Source organism: Takifugu rubripes, chromosome 20 (genome assembly GCF_901000725.2).
Source record: "Takifugu rubripes chromosome 20, fTakRub1.2, whole genome shotgun sequence".
NCBI classification, from domain to species: Eukaryota; Metazoa; Chordata; class Actinopteri; order Tetraodontiformes; family Tetraodontidae; genus Takifugu; species Takifugu rubripes.
In genome coordinates, this window is record NC_042304.1 from 13,262,390 (window position 1) to 13,282,665 (window position 20,276).

General features: G+C 46.8%; 2 protein-coding genes and 1 long non-coding RNA gene across 5 annotated transcripts; all 3 read right to left on the reverse strand.

Annotated features, from left to right (window-relative positions):
- Positions 1–519: 519 nt before the first annotated feature.
- mknk2b (MAPK interacting serine/threonine kinase 2b) lies at positions 520–11,059 on the reverse strand. The gene is made up of 14 exons (XM_003978061.3): positions 10,910–11,059; positions 10,186–10,377; positions 9,768–9,852; positions 9,561–9,662; positions 9,379–9,476; positions 7,501–7,580; positions 7,346–7,419; positions 7,121–7,225; positions 6,962–7,017; positions 6,719–6,814; positions 3,878–4,072; positions 3,630–3,794; positions 3,506–3,546; positions 520–3,417 (listed from the first exon to the last, which is right to left on the reverse strand). Exons 2-14 carry the CDS (start codon positions 10,234–10,236, stop codon positions 3,141–3,143), a joined length of 1,425 nt encoding a protein of 474 aa, XP_003978110.1. The 5' UTR covers positions 10,237–10,377; positions 10,910–11,059; the 3' UTR covers positions 520–3,140.
- Positions 11,060–12,058: 999 nt separating this feature from the next.
- LOC115247264 (uncharacterized) lies at positions 12,059–13,964 on the reverse strand. Its single transcript, XR_003886299.1, has 2 exons — positions 12,417–13,964; positions 12,059–12,245 (listed from the first exon to the last, which is right to left on the reverse strand). It is a non-coding gene; the product is annotated as an uncharacterized lncRNA (long non-coding RNA).
- Positions 13,965–16,444: 2,480 nt separating this feature from the next.
- mob3a (MOB kinase activator 3A) lies at positions 16,445–20,011 on the reverse strand. Of its 3 annotated transcripts, none has more exons than XM_003978062.3 (4): positions 19,772–20,011; positions 18,392–18,946; positions 17,160–17,362; positions 16,445–16,833 (listed from the first exon to the last, which is right to left on the reverse strand). In XM_003978062.3, exons 2-4 carry the CDS (start codon positions 18,807–18,809, stop codon positions 16,804–16,806), a joined length of 651 nt encoding a protein of 216 aa, XP_003978111.1. In that variant the 5' UTR covers positions 18,810–18,946; positions 19,772–20,011; the 3' UTR covers positions 16,445–16,803. The 3 variants fall into 3 exon arrangements, with proteins under 3 accessions (XP_003978111.1, XP_011617666.1, XP_011617665.1); XM_011619364.2 differs by lacking the exon at positions 19,772–20,011 and adding an exon at positions 19,452–19,740; XM_011619363.2 differs by lacking the exon at positions 19,772–20,011 and adding an exon at positions 19,218–19,422.
- Positions 20,012–20,276: the final 265 nt, after the last annotated feature.

Below are 20,276 nucleotides of genomic sequence, written 5' to 3' on the forward strand. Positions count from 1 at the left end.
AAGCGAGGTGTGATTGGTTCATTGAAGGCTGAGGTGGTGAATTGTTCAGGTCCTGTAGCTTAACATCTTTTTGAAAGACGTAAATCCTGGATTCATTTGATGACGCAATTTAGTTGCAGCCGCAGTCAGCTGATCACCGAGAAAGATATATTGCCAGGCATTTCTTTAATCCACTTTAAATAACCGTGTGGTGTCACTGCGCTGGCAGTGGTTTTCCAGCCAGTTCAGCAGAAATCTTCCAGGCGGGTGCAGGTGTTGCTGCAAGCTTGCATCAGTCGCCGCTCAACGTGACTCACACAAGCCGAAACCACCGTCCAAATTGTTTCACTGAAGAAAGGTCCGAGCTCGTATTTGCCAACGGGCGAGGGCGGGCGGCCATGTGACGGCTCAGATAGCAGCGGCGTTACTGATCTACAGGAGCTACACAGCAGCGAATCACATGCGTCGGCTGCAGCCTTGGCCCGCAGATAATATCACACCAGAGATAGAGGCAAAGAGCAGGAATCACACATTGAGGAGTTCAAAGCATTTTATTGCATTTTTTTTTTTTTTTAGAAAAACAATACAAAATTCTGCAGCAACTGTCACAATTGTTGCCTTGCGTGAACTGCAATCATTCACATGGTACAGTAAAGTGCTTTTTTTTTTTTTTTTAATCTTTTGTACTTAAGGTTGTATTATTCAAAATTTCTTGTCAATGAGTTCAGGGTGATTTGAGTGTTTTTAAAAGATTTGAGAACTTTTAATAATCCCACACCATGATCGTGGAAGGAACCATTTATTACACATGTCAGTGTTGCTGGATTGTAAATGCTTGACTGAGCTACATTCAGATTGTGGGGACTGCTCATTTTTATCAAAACAAGAAAAAAAGTTGACTTTCAATACTTCCTTACTTCAAAAAGGACTTGCAATATAAAAATTGCAAGGCTCAACAATGTGGTTGTCCCCTTCCCCCCAAGAAAAGGTAGTCCAAAAAAGAGATTTGACAAAAGTAGAAATGGTCATGACCAAAAAGACTCTTACCTTTCAAGATAAAGAGTTTGGCCAAAGTCTGTGCGTTTGAGTATCCAGCCCTATCAAAAAAGTAGGGACCAACATCTCAAAAAGGGAGGGGAAAAAGGCAGAATACTGAACTGTATTGTGTCGAAACCCAAAGGCTGCCTTTAGAATCAGCTTAATGCTTTGAGATTACTCAGAAGTTTCCCAACTGGAGAAGAACACAGCTGCATACACAAAATCAAGTCTTATTATAAGACATAAAACCCCATAACTATGCATCTGAAGAAAGGTATCAGAACTATTACAGTGTCCTATTATCAGCATTATGGGTCCTTTGACAGTAAGGGAATAATTTCCTCCCCGAGTACCATCACTGCAGTGCTGGCAACAGGACGTGGACAATCAGGAGACCCCCCCCCCACCACCACCTTTCACTGCTGGACAACGGATCACATGTTCAATAGCGTGACTCAAACCCTCTTTGGTGAAACGGCTACAGTGTCGCGAGACCTCATCACCAGTCCATAACCTGCCATGTTTCAGAATGAGCTTAATGAACTTACAAATAAAGATTATTGCCAACTTACACATAAAAAAATAGAACTTAAAAACTTGCCTTCTCTGGGCCCCGAGCGCTCCAGACCAACAAACTCTCCATCTCGTCTTAAACACCACATACTCTGAACTTTTAAAACGCACAAAAAAAAATAAAAAAAAAATAAAAAAAAACCATGAAGAGGAAAACATCCCGTGTTTCACCTGAACTGAACAGCACCTGCATGAAAAAAAAAAAAAAAACTTGGAAAATAAAAGCTTCAACAGCCATAGAAAGGGAAAACAAAAACAGTGTGGCACATTTTCATGGAGTCAAAGATGAAGAAACAAAGTAAACTTAATACAGCTACACAACTGTGGAAGACTTTTTTTGTTCTTTTTTGTGGAATGTTTTCCTTTTTTTATTTTTTATGTTATCTGCCTCTCGTGATAATTGTTAGCTTGAAAAGGGGCATCTTAAAAGACAATGAACCCTTGGAGGGGGAAAAAAAATGAATCCAAAAAAATATCCAATGACGTGTGAGAGGAAAAATGTGCTTTTCAGACCCCAGATCGGACCTTTAACCTCAACTGACGAAATAGTCAAGGTTAAATCAAGAAAAAGAAAAAAAAGAAAGTTCTGGTTTTGTTAGGGGGACAACTTCCTAAACAGTCGACGCCGACGTGCACGTGGCCACAGCCTTTAGCTGGTAGCAACGGTTGCATCTGGGAGCGCCCCGGGCGGCCCTGCAGCGCCTCCAGTTCTAGTCAACACTCTGCCCGACCCGGTCACCAATACTGAAAAATGGACTTTAAATGACCATTGGTGTTCTTGTAATAACCAGAACCGTGGACAGGCTGAACAGACATTTGTTACTCTGGGCGGTGTAAGTGCACGTTCAGAAATGGCGATGAGCATTACCCCATGTCTGTTTAAATTTGGGGGGGGGGGGGGGGGGGAAACAAAAAGAACAAGATGTCCCAGGCCCGGCCACATGATAAACCACGCCAGGCACAGACGGTGCTGGTTAACCAACAGCCCCCCCCCCCCCCCCCCCCCTTTCAATTTTAACCTTTGTCTTGGCATATTGCATAAGTTTGTATGGATGTGGAGATGGGCCGTTTATGGGCTGTTTATGCATATACATACAGGTAAAAGAACATTCCAACTTAATTCACAGTGGATCCAGTTTGTAACGGGGGAGCAGCACAACAGGTTGTCCTTTGGTGTCTGAGCTTAGTTTTGAAGATGGGATTTCTTCTCTTTTTTTTGTGTTTTATGAAAATAAAATAACTTAGAAAATATTCCTCCCGCTCACAAACCATGAACCGGCTCTCCTCCCAAACTCCCGAGCAGGTGCGCGAGGTACGCAGGCCCTGGGCTGATGTGCTTCTCAAGTGCTACAGAGGGGCAGAAGGCATTTAGAGGAAAGGGCTGCACGAAGGAGCCCCCCCCCCCCCCTTTACAGCGAGGCAAAAAAAAAAAGCCTGAATGGCAGAGGAACCAGGGCCTGCTAGAGTTGGGGAGAGGGGCTAGAGCTGAGGAGGAGGCTGAAGAGGATCTGGATCTTCACAGGGAGGTCGGAGGTCAGGTTGGAACACGTTCAGGCACAGTCTCCCACAATGACGAGAGGGGCCAGCAGCTGGCGGAGCTCCGCCGCCGAGACCGGCCCTCCTTTGGGTTGGCTGCTCTGCTGCCTGCGCCGGGCCAGCTTGGACTTGGAAGGAGGGGAGAGTTGCATAGAAGAGCCAGAAGCGGCGATGACGAACGGGACCTCCTGCTGCTGCTGGTGGTCTTCCATGCCGTCCTGTTCAGCCAGCTGACGGTTCACAGCCATGGCCTTACCAGCGAAGAAGGTCAAGTCTCTGGCATTGCTGGATCTGAAGGGCGGCAGGAATCACAGCCCGTTAAATGAAGCCAGCACTTTCGTGTTGCAAACAACCTCCAGAAGCACTAAGAGCGGCTCACCTCTGATGCAAGATGGACGTTGGTAGAGTATCAAACGCACCCTAAATGAAACAGACATGCTGTTTAGCATCAGCCTGTATATATGCGATCAATGGGGGCGTGAGTAGACGCCTTTAAGACTCACCCCTCGCACCCAAGGGTGCTGCAGCACCTGGCTGGCACTCAGGCGGTTTTTGGCATCCCGAACAAGAAGTTTGGATATGAGGTCTTTGGCACTTGCAGAGATGTGAGCCCAATCTTTCTCTGGAAACTCGTATTTCCCTTCCTGGATACTCTCAAACAAAATGTTCTGGGAATGAAAGGGAGCCATCAGTTACTCTGACCCGGGTGGAAGAGTGAGCATTGAAATGGTTGGACTGGCTGGAGCTCCACCTGGCAGGTGTGGCAGGGTTCTCCGAAATCCCACCCACAGTCGCCGCCGCAGCGGCCGACGAAGGGCGGGTAGCCGCTCAGCATGATGTAGAGGATCACGCCAAGGCTCCACAAGTCACAGCGCTTATCGTAGATGGTGGCTTCCTCGCTGAAGGCCTCCACCACCTCCGGGGCCATGTACTCCGCAGAGCCACACTGAGGAGACAGAGGAGCCGTGGAATGAGTCAAGAGGAAATATTAGCAGCTTGCATTCCTGCTTCAGCTGGTTAAAACCCGAGACAGGCCCATGGGGTGTAGGATGGTGGGGGGTGAACTATGTGAGTCACATGAAGCCGTAGTGAAAGCATTATTCAGGGGATGGGGGGGGCAGCAGTGAGTCAGTGCTTTAACCATCCCACCGCACATAATGTGGGCAGCATGTGCAGGAGCCACCGACGGGCTCAGCTCCGGCTTGTTATGTAGCTACGGAGGAAATTAGGCCAGAGACCGAAGGGAAAAGAGGATTGGCCGTCCCGCAGAGCTGCAGACTGGGACGGGACCTCTGTTACGCAACACGGGAACAAACGCTGTTTTAATGCCTGGGAGAAAAACAGGAGCGGGTCGCTAGTTCAGCGGGACATGGCTATTCCTGGAAAAGATGCTTCATAAACACGCACCACAATTTTAAGATGCTTTATGCCCACAGATGCCGTTGTATAATTCCAGACCAATCCAGTTATCTTCATCTGTGGCCGGGACTTTTTGCCATCTGTGGGAGCCGTTTATATTAAAAGGTTCATAGCAGCTGCCCGTCCCTTCCTCCCACACCCTCCTTCAGCCTTACGCAATGAAACTCGCTGCACAGGAATCTCAGACAAAGCCACTTCTGTCAAAGAACAACCCATCCCCCACCTTTTCACCGGGACCGTGTCTGACGTGTGCACGTAGACGTGCCCTGGGGATTGAGGAGCTGCTGCCACAGAGACACAGACGTGCAAATGTTGCCAAACGCAGCCGCCGTCGAGGCCAATTATTGCCAATCAAAGAGGAGTCCGGGGCGAATAAGACGCGCCGTCCTCATAACCACCACAAACTGATACAGCCTCAAATCTGCAGCCCCCACTCTGCAGGCTGCTGCAGCAAACACTGCCTGCACTTGCATCAGCCCCGTAAAGTGCCAATCAGCTGCTTTTACCACCGGCTTTGTTTGAGGGTTGAATGCTGGGGCTTTCCTGAAAGCATGTGACCCGCGAGGCCGTGCAGGCAAAAGTGACGTCCCTCCGCCATTTGTAAACTAAGATTAAAGGAAGAGGCGTATAGACGGGCAACACGTTGCCCTGCTCCCAACGGCCGGTTACCTTACATTTTATGCCCCTACATTCCATCATCTATCATTCTGACTGATGAACACAAGCTCCGATATGTGATCGCGTTTATTCCGTGCCAGAAGATTTCTCTGAAAACTAAAAATAGTCCTTCTTAGAAAGGCCCCTCTACATTTCTGCGCTGCACATGCTAAAACCTGGCATGTGGAGAGGGAAAGAGGAAATAAGTATGAAGGAATGTAGGTAAAGGGGGGGGGGCAGGGTGCCAGGCACAAACAGTGACAGTAAAAATCTGATAACACTGTTCTTGTGATCAAGCAAAGAAAACAAGACAGGGCGCATGTGTGGGCTCGCCATTGTCCCTCCTATTCCCCGCCCCCTCCCACTGATCTAGCCAGTCACCGCTCAGTTGCTATGTTTATGGGGCAGAGTGTACGGTTTCCCGAACGAGCCTCACGGCCTTTGTATGGAGGACATAAAGAAAATGCAGAGTGGTAAAAGGCTGCCTGGGGCCAGCGGGTAGAAGCTGGGAAAAAAAGGGGGGGGAGGATGTTTTTAACTCAAAAAGGAAACGAGCGCTCCTGGAGCTCAACTTTTCACAAGAGGGCATTTGGACAAGTTACAGTGAGCCATCTGCAACCTTCCCACTCTCCAAAGATTCAACAGGACGTACCGACGGGCGCTACCTTGAATGTGTCCCCAGTGACTGTGTACAAATACTTCAAAGTGCATCAACCTTGGGTTAATGGGGGCCAGGCCATAATAAACAGATCCAGAAAACAAAAAGGATAGCCAAACAAAGACATGCCCAACGTTAAAGTCCAGCTAGACTAAACATGTGGTATCCTGTGGTCCAACAACTATCCTCTTTGGAAAGTGCTTCCATGCACTTCCTAGTCATTACTTCTGTTGGAAGGGGATAAAATTACCAGTATTGAAACCCCCCACCCACCCAGCTCCCAACATTCCCGTAGGCTCAGAGAGAACTTCACCTGCTCTGGTCCGTCCAGAGGCTTTGGGGACAACCGGCAGACAGTACGCGTTGACAGAGCGACATGGATTTATAACTCCACATCGCCGTTCCGAGGGTAATACTGATCCCAAGTCCGGGCGAGTGCAGGTTTGTGGCAACAGCAACAAACTTAAACCCTGACATTTGCAACCGACTGGAAAGGGTACAAAAACAGATCTTTTTAAGGTGGTAAAAAGGGGCCGAACGCTAGAGACGCTGTTGCTAAAGGGATACGACCCGACACTAAACAAGATTATCGCCAAAAGATTCTTGTCCAATTACTGAGCTGGGCTACAGCTAACGCCACCCACGACTGGCCAATAGGAAACCATCTGTCCTCTTAATAACCCCTTTGTTTTACAGCCTCAAATAGCCTAGATTGTAAACAGGGCAACTACAAATAGATAAAAGGAAATTCTAGCCTTGTTTCTTAACCCCCAGCATGCTCTCCCACGTCCAACATGCGGTCCCGAGATACTTCCAGACTTTCCCCGACTCGGTAACGTGGGTGTAAAGCGGACTCACGGGAGTAAGAAGCTCGGGAGTTGAGATGGGCGAACTGTCACTGTTCAGCTTGATGCCGCTGCCCAAGTCAAAGTCACAGATCTTCACTGGGGAAATCTGGAAGAGTTCAGAGTACAGTCATAAAATGAGTCTTGATTCACAGACAGAACACCTTCATTTCCAAAGTTCACGTCGCCGACATGCAGCCTCTTATCACTTGGTACCCTATAAAACGATAAAATGATCCGAGTGAGACAAACTCACCTTGTCCTCGCATTCACAGAGAATGTTTTCAGGCTTCAGGTCTCTGTGTGCCATTCCTTAAAAAGCACAAACCACAAATGATACTTAGAGACATTCAAGTTACAGTCGCATGAATTCTAACACATTTCTCCACATCGGTGGTCGCTACTTTATTCTCACCCTTGTTGTGCAGGAAATCCAGAGCACTGGCAATCTCTTGCACAACCACACTGGCTTCCTGCTCGCTGAAGTGGCGTCTCTTGTGAATGTGAGCCAAGATCGATCCTAAGTGGGGGGGGGGGGGGGGGGGGGGGGGGGGGGGGGGGGGGGGGGGGATGACAAGCTTAGTTTCTCCCTGTACTGAAATGTTCAAAACCCAATATTTGATACCAGGGCAGCACTGACCTCCCCTGAGCTTCTCAAACACCAGGTAGAATTTGTCTTCCTCCTCGAAGAACTCCACCAGTTCCAGGATGTTACTGCAGGAAGGGTGAGAAGGGAGATGGTTGGAATCCGAATGTGCAGCACTGAGGAACGTCCAAACTGTTTGGCGACATTACCTGTGGCCCTGGCACTGATAGAGCATCTCGACCTCTCGAAAGACACGGCTGCGACTGTGGCCCGGTCCTTTCTCAATGATCTGGAAACATAATATTTTAGGTTCAGTCACGCTGTCTAAACATAGCCTGCTACACACTTTTTTCCAAAGCAGTAGAATTGAGGACATCTTGGAAAGGGTACTGGCGGTAGGAGAAAGCCACAAACCTCAGTATAGCTCCAGTTCTATACATCTAGACACAAAACCCTAAAGCCAGGGCAGACTGCAATTTCTGCAGTTTTCCACCCCAGTCCTGTGGTCGAGTTTGAAAACCTGTTTAACCCAGTTTCAGAGCAGCGCAGCGACAAGAGGAGGAAAGATTTCGCTTTTATTTTAGCCCTCATCTTCCTCATAAAAATGAAAAACACACAAAAGAAGACAACTTTAGAAGCGAATCACCAGCACCGCTGGCTGCACAGTGAGAAGCTCAGACTGCTGACAGCACGGCGGCTTGAAATTTCCAGCGCTGGTCGGTTATTGTGCTTTTTGGGGGCTGTGCGTGTTTGTCTTCCTGGTCGCTGGATTACAGCTGCTATTGAAAACCAGCAGGGCCCCCAGCTGCCCTGTGTGTACAGGATTAATGCCCAGACAAGAGGCCTGTGAGCAGCCCACACCTCTGCACTGTTCCAGTCCGAGTCAGCAGCACAACAACCCCCGTCTAGCTCACACACACACACACACACCTGATCAGCACGCACATCTCCCACCACATGATTATGTAGGTTACAAGTCTGCACGCTGACATACATCACAAGTGGGTCAGTTTTCTCACAGCAGAGTAAAAGACCCCCCCCCCCAACGAGCAAGTTCCCCTCATAGCTGTGAAATATTAGATTTAAGGAGAAGACAGTTGAGGGAGAGGGCTGGAGCTCACGTCCTGCTGCTCTTGCCCACACTTGCAGCACTGGGGCTTTTGTTGCGACACAGAGCTCGCCCTGTCTGGAGGGGGGAGGGGACGGGACAGACATCTGTCAGGAGTTGTCTGAGCCCCCTTTGACTCCTAAATGACACCAATAACACACCATTTTGCCACTCCGTTGGACCAGCAACTCTCAGGGGATCTACCAACCACCCCTGAGTAAACAATGCCAAAAGTTCTCAGGTCACATGACAATCTCTGCCCCAGTTCCTCTGAAATATTAATAGAATGACATACACAGTGCCCCCACGGGGCATCAATATTTGACTATTGGCCGTTTAGGAAATAGAATTAGATTATTAATTTGATAATCTGATAATAATTTGAAGTCCAAAAGTAGTTTTTTTGTGTTTGATTATAGATGGAAGAACCAGGCCCAGCTGTACTTTACTGCAATTCACAGGAGAATATTCATGATCCTAAAAAGAAAAAAATGTTCCCCTTCATATTTAAAGCAAAAATGGAAATTCCAAGAAGTCAAAATATGTAGCCAAGTCCACACCCAGCCTGGCGGGGAAACATAGAAAAAGTGGAACTGTACATAGTAGAAAGCAGTGTAAACACACAGACAACTCTTGCAGCACCCCTCCTTCCTCTTTGTGGGTTTTTGTTTTGGCACAACCGCCAGAACACAATGTTCTCACTACCAGCGACCCCTAGAGGCAATACAAGTAAAAAATAAGGGGTGTGTATATCCCTTCCTGCTCTCCCATAGGCTACCACGGGATGAAAACAGAGATGGGAGGGCACGGCGAACAATATCAACCTCTGCACAGTCAGGGGGGGAAAAAAACTGAACACAGAAGAAACCCAAAACAAACAAGAACCCACAGGCACCCCGTGCAAAGAGCACGTGGTCCAAATGTTCATGCAGGACAACGGCGGCTGTTTAGATCTGGACATGAAGGAAGACGTGCCTACCTTGACAGCATATTCTTTGTTGGTTATGAGGTTGATGCACGTCTGCACTCTGGCATAAGCTCCTTCTCCCAGGACCTCTTCTTGAAGTCTGTAGACATCTGTAGGACAGAATGTGACATATTAGGATGCTACCGTGGCTCAGCAGCACTTATTTCAAGAGATGAGCAGCAATAAAGATTTACCCTCAAATCGCCCAGAGAAACTGTCGGTTGCCCGGCAGCGCTTTTTCTTCTTGTTTCTCTTCTTGGCATCGGGGATGTCGATGGGCTGGCTGGAAGGCATATCTGTAAACCCAAGAGGGTTTAATTAAGGGGTAGCAAAATGTTTCCCTAAAGACAGCAGCCGTCCAACCGCTTCAATTACTTCCTTTCAAAAGAAGGCGTGCTCACCGTGTCTTGGAGAGGAGTCAAAATTAAACGATGAATCAATGAATCCGTTCTTGGTGAAGTCGTCAGACTCAAAGGGATTTTGGCCCTGGGGGGGTAACAAGTACGTTAAACACGGCTGACTCAGAAACTGGAATGACAACCTACTACATGTTTGAAGACTGTCGAAGTTTCAGAGCTTACACTTGCTAGATTTATATAAAAAAAAAGACTTTGCTACACTACAGTTAACCCACTGTTACTTTTAACACCATTAGCCAAAAGCACACATGACAACTGGTTGCACACAGTGCGTGTGGGAAAAATAACCTGGCAAAGATATATATGTATTTATACACACCAGAGCAAATTCCTGCCATTAATGTTGGGACATATGTCTGATGAAAGAGGCTTTGCTGAAGGCTCAAGCAATTAAACTCACTTTGAATGACCGGTGGAAGCCAGTGACTTCGGTGATCTTGTTTTGAACCATTTTGCTTCGGTTGAGGGCGATCTTTGGGTGGGTGTGCGGCGGCGACAGTGGTTTTGGGATCCCAATTTGCACTTCTCCGAAAGACGAGAGTCGTTCCAGAGAGTCCTCCGTGGTCTCGCTGTGGCCTTTTGAACGGGAGCCCTGGATATAGCACAACCTCTGTTACACACCACCGCGTGGAAAATAATGCTCAAGAACACTGTGCGTTCCCTTAAATGTCCACGCCAACCCAAACACGACGATACCTTGGCTAATGTTCGTCACATGCTTGGTGGGTTATTACAGCGTCGGGGCAGCTACGGCTCCTAGCTTCAGTTAGTCACCGAGATAAACCGAGTTAACCCCAAAATACAACACAATGCTCCATCTTGGATTACCGAATACAACCGATATTACGACTAGATGCAGTTTTTTAGCAAAACTGGCAGCAGTACATCGGCCATCGGCCGCTGCCGCAGCGATGCTAACGCTCGCTAGCATGAAGGCTACTCTCAGATAGCCACTTTCTCCCTTTGATTTAAACGTCAAAGACCGGAAACAGGCAAAATAAATATTAGCATCGTAATTCGACTTGTCGGTGCCTTTTCATCTTTTAAAAGGTAATCTAAGCCCATACAAACGAAAATTCAGCAGTATTCGGCGGCTGCAAAGTTATTTTTTTTCGTGTACTCACCCCGTTATTAATTTTACAGCTCCAGTGTTGGCGTCGTTGTTTGACCCACTGCTTCGAAAGCCGCAGAGGACGGTCGCGGGGGGGTGATGCCTGATAGGGAAATGCGTGGAAGGTGGGGAGAAAGCGGCGGAGCTGGGGCTTTTATAACCTCCCGGTGACTCCGCCTTCTCCCCGCCTACGTCAGGACCGCATCAACCGACTTGGGCCATCGCGTGTTTTCCAGAAATGGATGTAGCGGTCGCATACCATTTCGTGTCACTCGACAACGGATTTGAGACTTTGCTGTTTTAAAACCCTCACTGAATGTCCGGTTTATCGAATAAAACAGGAAGGAACGTGACACACCGTGCTGTTTAATTGTGGTTATATCGTGTTAGTGTGAAATGGAAAACAAAACATGGGAAGGTTTTTGGACGTAAAGAAGAATGTGTGAAATGGAACGCAGCCCAAGAGGTCTGTTTTGCCTCAGAGGCCACACGTCGGGACGTACGAAAGGGGAGAAACGGCGAGTACGTGCACAAGGGCACAATCGGCACCCACCGGGGTTTGTTTTCATGAAACATAGATGGGATCTCTTCTGAGGTCGACAGGGACGAGTGTAACATGTAGACGGACTAGATCTACAAGTTTACCCTATGACGGAATGATATTACAAGTTGTGCAGGCAGCGCCCCACACAGTAGTGCAGCCTAAACAGGAAATGCAATACAATAATTAAAATTAACGATGTGTCCGTCTCTAATACTGAAAGAATAGATCCCTCAAATGGCAACAGTTTAATGCCCCTTCGTTGCACTCTATGAATAGTTAAGGTCAGGCGTATGTTTAAAGAAATCCCCCATGAGTCAGTCACTGGACGCAGCCACCTGCCATATGTCACAGGGCTGACAGTGCACGTTTTTCAGTCCTGTGTCCCCAGGCTGATGAGGAAGCTGTGTGCTGTCTGCTCACACTGAGACAAAATGACAAAAATATAGCTGTGATTTTTTTTTAAAATTCCTTGATATTGCAAATGTCGCCATGTTGATTTGTAACCCCTGAACTGCCTGTTTTTATTTATTTTATTCCCCCCTTAAATTAATGGGAATTCTCCCATTTAATTTGATTGGATTTACATTGAGAACTTGACAAAATGACGTAATATCAGCATTTTTTTTGCATTTAGTGAATATGTTTAATGATACGTCGGTGTGAGTGAAGTTAGCCATGTGGATAGAGTTGGGAGAAGAGCAGGAGCTGAGGCGCTGGAGGTTTTGAGGTCCTGTTTATGACGCTCCAAACAGCCTTTGCAAAAACCCCTTCTTTTTTTCTTCTTCGTTGTCTTCTTGCTGAGCTGCTGAGAAGAGAGTGTGATCAACACCTCAGCCTCAAATACAAATAGCAAACAAGCGCTTGCTTCTCGACTCTGGGCTCAGCGCTGGCAGAGGCAAGAAAGCTGCTTCTTGAAGTCTTCTTCCTTATCATTGGGCTGCTGCCTCAGGATATCTTCAAACAGCTCTTTGTTTACCTCAGAGAGCTTCTTATTGGAAAGATCTGCTGTTTCATCTGCTGCTCCGGTTCTTGCGGTAGATGCTGATTCTGAAGAGCAGCGCCGCTTTCTTTAGGTGGTTTCCAGCCATATTTACGTTACCATTTACAATAGTTACATAAAACAAACAAGTCCTACACATTTATACTGCATTCATTAGCAGTTAAAACAAAGTAAATAAAGATGTGAAGTATTGGTTGGTTACTGAAGATATTTCAATTTGTAGTTATTCTCCTTGTTCATAAAGATCCAAATAACACGCCTTCATTGGTACCGAGGTGTGGGTGCGGGCACATCTCACGCCCACGATAATGAAAAGGCTCTAAGAACTGGGATGATGCAACAATCCTAACTGTTAGGGGCCCGTGCAGCATTACCACGGACGTGCTAATGCCACAGCGTGTGGCATTTATTTATGATGTTATATTTTCTCACGTGCACCTTCTCTAATAACGCCAAATACTGATATGAATGTTTCAATAAAAACTTGTTCGAGGAACTTTGTGGTCCGAATGCCCACCGAGGCGATTTATTTGAATGAGACTGTTCATAAGATTTTAGTGCCTGGCTCTTCTGTGTGGAGGATGTATTTGTTTATCCAGATGGTTGGATGCGGGGCCTGGTTGGGTCGGTTTCCAGGAGCAGGATGTCTTGTGACTGGAGGCTCTCCACCTCTCCTCCTATCACCGCCTGCCTCCCAAACATGAGCTCGGTGGTAGCAAACATTACGCAAGTTTCTGAACGTCTGCACCAAGTTTAGCGGGAAAACAAGATCACACTTCAAAGTGCAGGGGGGTGGGTCTGTGTTACTTCAGGCCAACACGGAGAGGGAGGGGCCCCCATCAGCAGACTGATATGAATGGCAGTCAGTACAAGACAGTGTGTGTGTGTGTTGGGGGGGGGGGGGGCTCTATGATCAGGCAGTGGCTGCTCCTGTTTGAAATAGGATACAAGAGAGGTGTGTCAGGGTTGTTTTTGTTGGTGTTTGAACCAGAGTTCAAGGCTAAAACCTACGATATTGCTGATGCTGTGGGGAGATTGTTGTGTTCAGTTGGGTTGTCCTTATCTTTGCTGGAGTCTGTGTCCCCATTTCATCAATTTAAGGAGCCTTTAAAACCACCCACTTGCTACAGGCCATAAATAAGAATTATGGAAATATAAATGCACACGAGAAGGTTATTACAACACTGGAGGTGTCATTTCAGATGTTCCCACTGTGACTTGGACCGTCTGTGCTCCCATAAGAGGCGGAACAAGGTCGTGACATTTTCCCCGAGTGAGACCCAAAACCGGGTGGATTAAAAGCTGAGGGGAAAACAACTGAATGTTTGCACAACCTGGAGACAACAGAAGGATGTGGAACCACTTATGAACAACAGTTGGGAGGACATTGCGAAATCCAAAGGGAACTAACTACTGACCTCCACAACACACCTATAGAACTATATTACGTAAGGTAGTCAGAGCCTCATTACTGGGTTGTGAAATGTCAACATTATGAGTTTACCTCCCCGACATCCCAACACCGAGCAGAATGTTGGAATTTTTTGACTAACGTCGCTATCCAAGGCTTCAGCGGATGCAAACTATTACAAGCACGTGTGCACGTGAAGAAGCGTGAAAGTTGTGGTCGTAAATTTCAAAGTATTCGTGAAATGCACATTCAGCACGCTGGAATAAAACAGTCAAAGACTTGGACGCGCAGAATGTGCTAAGCAGCCCCATAATAAGACGCTTCGTTCCCAGAAGTGGGAAAGTTGCAGCACGTCTGGCTGCTGCTCGGACAGTTTCTAAGAAACTTTTCCAGTGTAAACTTCTTGGTAGGACGTGCCCCGGAGGTATGTGAGAGGTTTACAGGTCTCAGGTAAGATACAATATTTAAGTTACTATAGGTGGTTTCCTGAACCACTGAAATGAAGCCAAGTCACAAAAAAGCTACTTTGACGTGAAGAACCGCTTTGGAAAATGCTTCTTTGGCACCCAACTCTTGTTATATAAGGATAAGGATGTAACAATGCATGAATCCTGTTCACTTCCAAGAACATTCTTTCAGACTCCAGCAATAAACCTGATGATCTCATGCTGCACTGTAAGATTTCCCCCCCCTCACCTGGTAGATTGGTGTATATCAACAACAAAAAAGCTTTAATTAGCTTTTAATGCGGCATTTGTTGTGCACAGACTGAGGAAATCTCACATTCTGCAACAGGACAGGAAACGGCTGTTTATTGTGCAGTTGTGCTGCGGCTAAAACTGAATTTCCCTTCATTGTGTTTGATAACGAGCCTGTTCAAATATCACATGATTGTGAAACCTCTTAACACAGGTGACGCTTTCTCCTCAAGGTTTAGGTGATTATCCAAATTCACCACAGGGATATTTAAAAACCAGGGAGCTGCTACTTTCTACCACTACTTCCTCTCTGTGGAACACGTTTGTGAAGCTGCAGGTTCTGAAAACTGCCTTTCACCCCCCCCTTCCAAAAAAAAAGCTGCAGAACAGCTTGAGGCAAACTGGCGGGCATCAAATCCGTTACGGGCGTGTTCTTATTCCAACCATTCGCTGAGTCACAACATCGCCACAAAGCTGACAACAACAGAGGGCCTCTGCTTTCAAAACCCCCATCAGCCTGTTTGAGACTCTTCCCCTTTTTCTTGGCCTATTTCCAGCAACTTCAGGGCTGCTGGTACATTCCAAAAGAGAAAAACACACCGGAGGGGTGGGGGTGGGGGTGGGGAAGGAGAGCTCACACACGTAACGGCCGTAGCGCACAGGGGAGGGTACTTTCTGGAGGAAGTGGCTCCTCCGGGAGGAGGAGGAGGAGGGACAATCCTGTAAGAGGATCAGGTTTCAGCAGGCAGTGAGGTCATCACAGCGGTTGATGTTAGTGGGGATGTTGGTTACATCAGATTGTTTTATTATGCATTTCCATATTTCCAGATTCAGCTTCAGCTCAGGAAGCCGACACAAGTGTTTGAGTTCCTAATGCAGCAGACAGATAAATGGAACCACCCCATTTCAATGTTTAGATCACTCCAGGCTGTAAAATTATGTCAAGTCTTAGAAGTTGTCACAGGAATCATCAGCACTGTTCACACAGTTTATAATTTCCTGTTTACGGTTCTTTTCTTGTGATTTACTGCCACAGAAGTGACACAATGGGGCCAAAATATTGTAAAACTCTCCTTGTGCCAACTCCAGACATTAGTCTCAGTGGGGTTTACAAGCCTTAACAAGTTTTACCCTTTAATTAATCTCAGTATGGGTAAAATGGTTTTACTGTAATGGTTCAGCCTTGCTGGAGGACAGACGCTCGGTCTCGTTATCTTTATTTGGTGCCATTTTGACTCAGTGTGCTCGTTAATTGTCCGCCTCTCTCATCTCAATAAATTGGATGAACAAAAAAAAAAGTGTATTTTCCTCTGAAGTCATATAAAAACATGTGCCACCCCAGAATGTCAGGTGGCACAATTTGACTGAAATTTAAATAAAAGAACTGTATTGTTATGTCAGGCCGTTTCTGGGGGGAAAGACTTTTACATAATCCAGGCTTTTGTGGCTGATCCACCATAAATGTTGTTGGGCAAATGGGACAAAGTCAGTCCACTCAAAACAGAAAAGTCTCTGTATTCGTTACAGCACAACCTGCCCCGGTTCTTATGTAACCACCTTAATGGAATCATTGACCCGAATCATGTCTCCAAGGGCCCACTGGCTGTCCTCATGACCACAAACTGGGACAGTGGTCAGATTACATAAATACACCCTAAACAGAGATTTCGGCTCGGGAGGAGTCTGGAGGCTGCTGCCACCTGGTGGACGCATGTGCGCATGGCGAGCACGCCGCAGACGCCACCATTACGTGAGTTTTGAGGAACGTGCACGCAAACACGGCACGTTTGACGTCTGGCAATACGGCTCCAGGCCCAACTGTGCAACTTCGGTCCCGAATTGAACGTTGGGTGTTTCATGACGGTGTGTTTACGTAGTGACCACCAAATTCAAACTGCAACAGAGTGGCATAATTTTAATCGACAAAGTGATTTTTAAATCAAGCAGTAAGAAGGCCTACTAAAAGAGGGAAAGACAGATGTATGCAGGAATGATGGAGATTCGAATAAAGTAGAAAACAACATCGACACCAACATATAAATCTTGACCGTCTGCTCTCATGAAAGTCGAAGAAACATCCAGAGGAACAGATCTTGGTTAAAAACCTACAGTATATGGCTAAAATAGATTACAGTACTTAAATATAAAAATAGACTCTGCACTTGAATTTCTTTGTTCCTTTAGGTCCCGGCTGCAGTCTCCCGCGTGGACGGATTGGGTTGGTCCGGCACGTCAGCAGGTGCGAGGCGCTCGCTCAGTGACACATCCTGGAGGTCATCTCTTTCTGCAGGGCAAACAGGCCCGGAGCAGGCGGCGAGAGGAGTGATCAAACACATTACTAATCAGATAAATGGTTGACACAAGTGCTACATCAGAGTATCGGTTCTCCCAGCGTCGCCACTCAAACAACACGCGGCGTCTAATCAAGCATAACGTCACCACGCCGGCGGCGATCCGTGTCAAATAGCGATTTCAAATAGACAAAATAGGATTAATTGTGTTGGGTTACCTGTGCGGAGGCCAGAAAATTATACATTCATTTTACAGGGAGGATTACCGACAGGATCCTATCAGAGTCGGTGGTTTACGGGAGCGTTTTACTGGACTCACCAGAGGCTCCAGCTCTTTGTGGTCCGTGAGGTTGAACTCGGTGACAAAGTAATAGAAATGCTTGTAGCAGGTGTTGACGTGAGCCTCGGCCCCCATCTGGCTCACGCGGTCAAAGTGGTGGATGTAGACGTGGACGAACACCCGGAACAGACGAGACAAAATCTTCTTCGCCACCTGCATGAAGGTCTTAGGGAAGGGAGTACCTGAGCAGATGGAGACAGAACACCAGCGTCAATCCTGCGTGACCTTTGCCCTCTGTCTGACGGACAGCTACGCGTCTCCTCTATCCAAGGCAGCACTTTGCTTATGTTGTTTGAGTGTTTCTGATGTTCCCCCTCCTCAGACAAACTCCCACCGGAGCGTTAATTCGGTGTCCGTCATTTCAGTCAAGTTAATTCCACAATATTTCAGGAATTTGTTCCAGAGGACAACTGCGTCAGAGGTCGTTTCCATTCGCAGTCGGAATTATTTTTAAACCCAGAGGCTGGATGGTTCCACCAGTCAGACGCCAAGAGCAGAGCACACCCAAGCACACAGAACAGGGACGTCAGGTTATCAGGACGCTGTCGGGAATATTGTCGGAGGCAATCTCATAAACGCGTCCTCAAATCTAAAACATCTCCGTCTTATCTGGCCTCACATTTTAGACGCATTCATGCTGCAGAAACTGAACTTGTTTAATCTCCTACTTTTGTATATTAACGATCCTTTTAAAGCCCATTTGATGAGATTTTCCAAATATTTAAGGCTCGTCAAAGGGACACTAACGATACATCAGGCAGAACAGCAATACTGTTTAAAATCAGGGTTTTTTATATCCAGATGTTTGCTGTGGTCTAAACATTGGAGCATCTGATCACCCCTCATCTCTGCCATTTAATGAATGTTTACTATTCCCAGGTCCACCTGGAGATCTTGGAACAGTTTTTCCTCATTACTTCGTACTTTCTTCTTATACGCCGGGTGTCACTATCAGGACTTCAGAGGATCCAATTAAGGAATTTAATGTTTATTCAAGAGCAGCTTTGGTCTTTGCAATTTGAGATGTGCAATAAAAGCATTTAATGGGACAGATGAACAAGTTAATTTGTGCAAATGACATTATCTTGTTGACATGAGTTGCCTGGTAACGGCTCTGGGACGTAAAACGATCCCTGTTTTTATTGAAAGCAGATTTTCCGCAGGTTTCTTAACCCACAAAGATCAGACTACCTGAGGGAAAACAGACTTACCGACGTTGGTGGGGAAGATGTTCTCATTGTTGATCTGTACCTCAATCCAGTCCATGAGCAGGCTCATGTACTTGGGGGCCGACAGAGCCGTCGGCTTCTTGTACTTGTGCTCGTCCTGCCAGCGGTATTCATACTTGGGCCCACCTGACATGACCGGGCAGGTCTGATCGGTGCAAGAGTCGCTGATGGTGCCGTAAATGAGGTTGATGCGGTTGAAAAAGTCCACCACGTGGACGGCCACCCAGTCATTGAGGTCCTCTCCGTGGGGCAGCTGCACTGCCTGCTTCAGATCCAGGCCGGCGTTCAGAGACGCCTGGGCCTTCTTGTGCAGCTCGAAGCGCTGGGTCCCGGGCTCGAACTTGCGCTTAGGCCGGAATGTCCTGTCTTTGTTGAAGACTTGTTTCAGGGCGTTGGACATGGTTGCATGTGATGGTGGTGGGTGATCTGGTCGAACGCTTCTGGTGAATTATCGTCAGAGGAAAAGGGGCGAACACTGCGTCAACAACCTGAGCAGAACGTTTGTTACAAATGGTCTTTTCAACTCAGGCTGGGATCCTGCGGAGGCAAAGATAAAGAGACATTCATTCCACTTCTCTCCTGGCAAAGATGTTCGTTCAGTTTGTTCAATAATCTTCATGATCCCGAAATCACAGTTAAGCAGCCTTCGTTTCATTTGTCACTAATGCTGTTATATTAGCATCTATTGACACAGAGCAGACATTTGCTTGTATAGCCAGCAACTTTTGGCCTAAAACTTATGTGGTTGAAAGCCCACAGGCCGACAACTTTAACACGCGTCAATTTAAACCAAGAGGGAAATTCTCACCAAGGTAAAGACGCCGGAAGTCATCTTAATGCTTATTTTATGTGCTCAGTGGTGAGAAGAGTGCAGATGCACCTCAAACACACGACGAGGGTGAGAAAGTCGAGATGAATGGACGGTTTTAGTGAATGTTTCCTCTTTCAGACGCTAAACACGCCGTGAAGGAGGAATCTGCGGAATGACAATAAAACCAGACAAACCGCCCGTTGCCACCGAAACAGGGCCACGATTACTTACACTCCCATCTGTGCAACTCTGTTCCTCCACCGCCTTGATACTGGGCAGATTAATACAAATGTTGCCCTCTTTGAAGGGGAAAACCCGGAGATTTAGCAGCAGGGCACATGACGACTGGAACAACTTCGGTCGTGACGCGACTAGCTAAACTCGATCCGACTTGTTGCTTTCAGCTAACCTCCCCAAACACACACACACAATGCGGACGGGTTATTTTATAAAACACCGCCTACAAAAGGAGAGTAAAACACACAATATGTCCGACGGGTAATAAAACGATGACGAAATCGCACAGTTGAAAGCTACTTTGCTGAACTTACTTGTTCCGTCTTCCTGTTCCGTTACTTTCCTTCGATGCTCAGACAAAAATATTCCGCTGCCAATTAGTAGCTTTATCTCGACAGCGTACACAGACTACATTATGAATACACCGTGGAACTAATGTTAAAATAACGCTGTAAATTTAATAAACATGTCACATTAAAAAAGAAACTACTGTCTGACTCCTCCCTGCGAAAGAAAAGTATCCCGGTGTCAAGTTAGAGAACTGACACGAACTTCCGGTGAGGACTTTCAAAATACGATAAAAATAATATCGACAAGGTTACAACTACGCTTATTTTGTGACCGACAAGTTAAAATCCTTTTAGGTGAATTACATTTTTCACAATTATTGACACTTTGCTGTATATCATTATATAGATGCGTCGTTTACGTCGAGTCTTACGCCATTACTTTGAAGACAATGTTAACAGGTTCCGGATTCTCCTGCCGCTTGGCCTCAGAAGTACACCCTCTGAAGGCCTGGGTCTAACCTAATTTATT

What these genes read in the sequence shown, in the direction of transcription:
- mknk2b (XM_003978061.3), bottom strand. Translation starts at nt 10,236, where the DNA reads ATGGTTCAAAACAAGATCACCGAAGTCACTGGCTTCCACCGGTCATTC. An exon ending in TTTCTCTGGGCGATTTGAGG is followed by an intron (nt 9,477 to 9,560) that starts GTAAATCTTTAT and finishes TCTGTCCTACAG; the next exon opens with ATGTCTACAGACTTCAAGAA. An exon ending in ACGTCCATCTTGCATCAGAG is followed by an intron (nt 3,418 to 3,505) that starts GTGAGCCGCTCT and finishes GCCGCCCTTCAG; the next exon opens with ATCCAGCAATGCCAGAGACT.
- mob3a (XM_003978062.3), bottom strand. Translation starts at nt 18,809, where the DNA reads ATGTCCAACGCCCTGAAACAAGTCTTCAACAAAGACAGGACATTCCGG. An exon ending in CATCTTCCCCACCAACGTCG is followed by an intron (nt 17,363 to 18,391) that starts GTAAGTCTGTTT and finishes CCATCTGCTCAG; the next exon opens with GTACTCCCTTCCCTAAGACC. An exon ending in ACAAAGAGCTGGAGCCTCTG is followed by an intron (nt 16,834 to 17,159) that starts GTGAGTCCAGTA and finishes TTTGCCCTGCAG; the next exon opens with AAAGAGATGACCTCCAGGAT.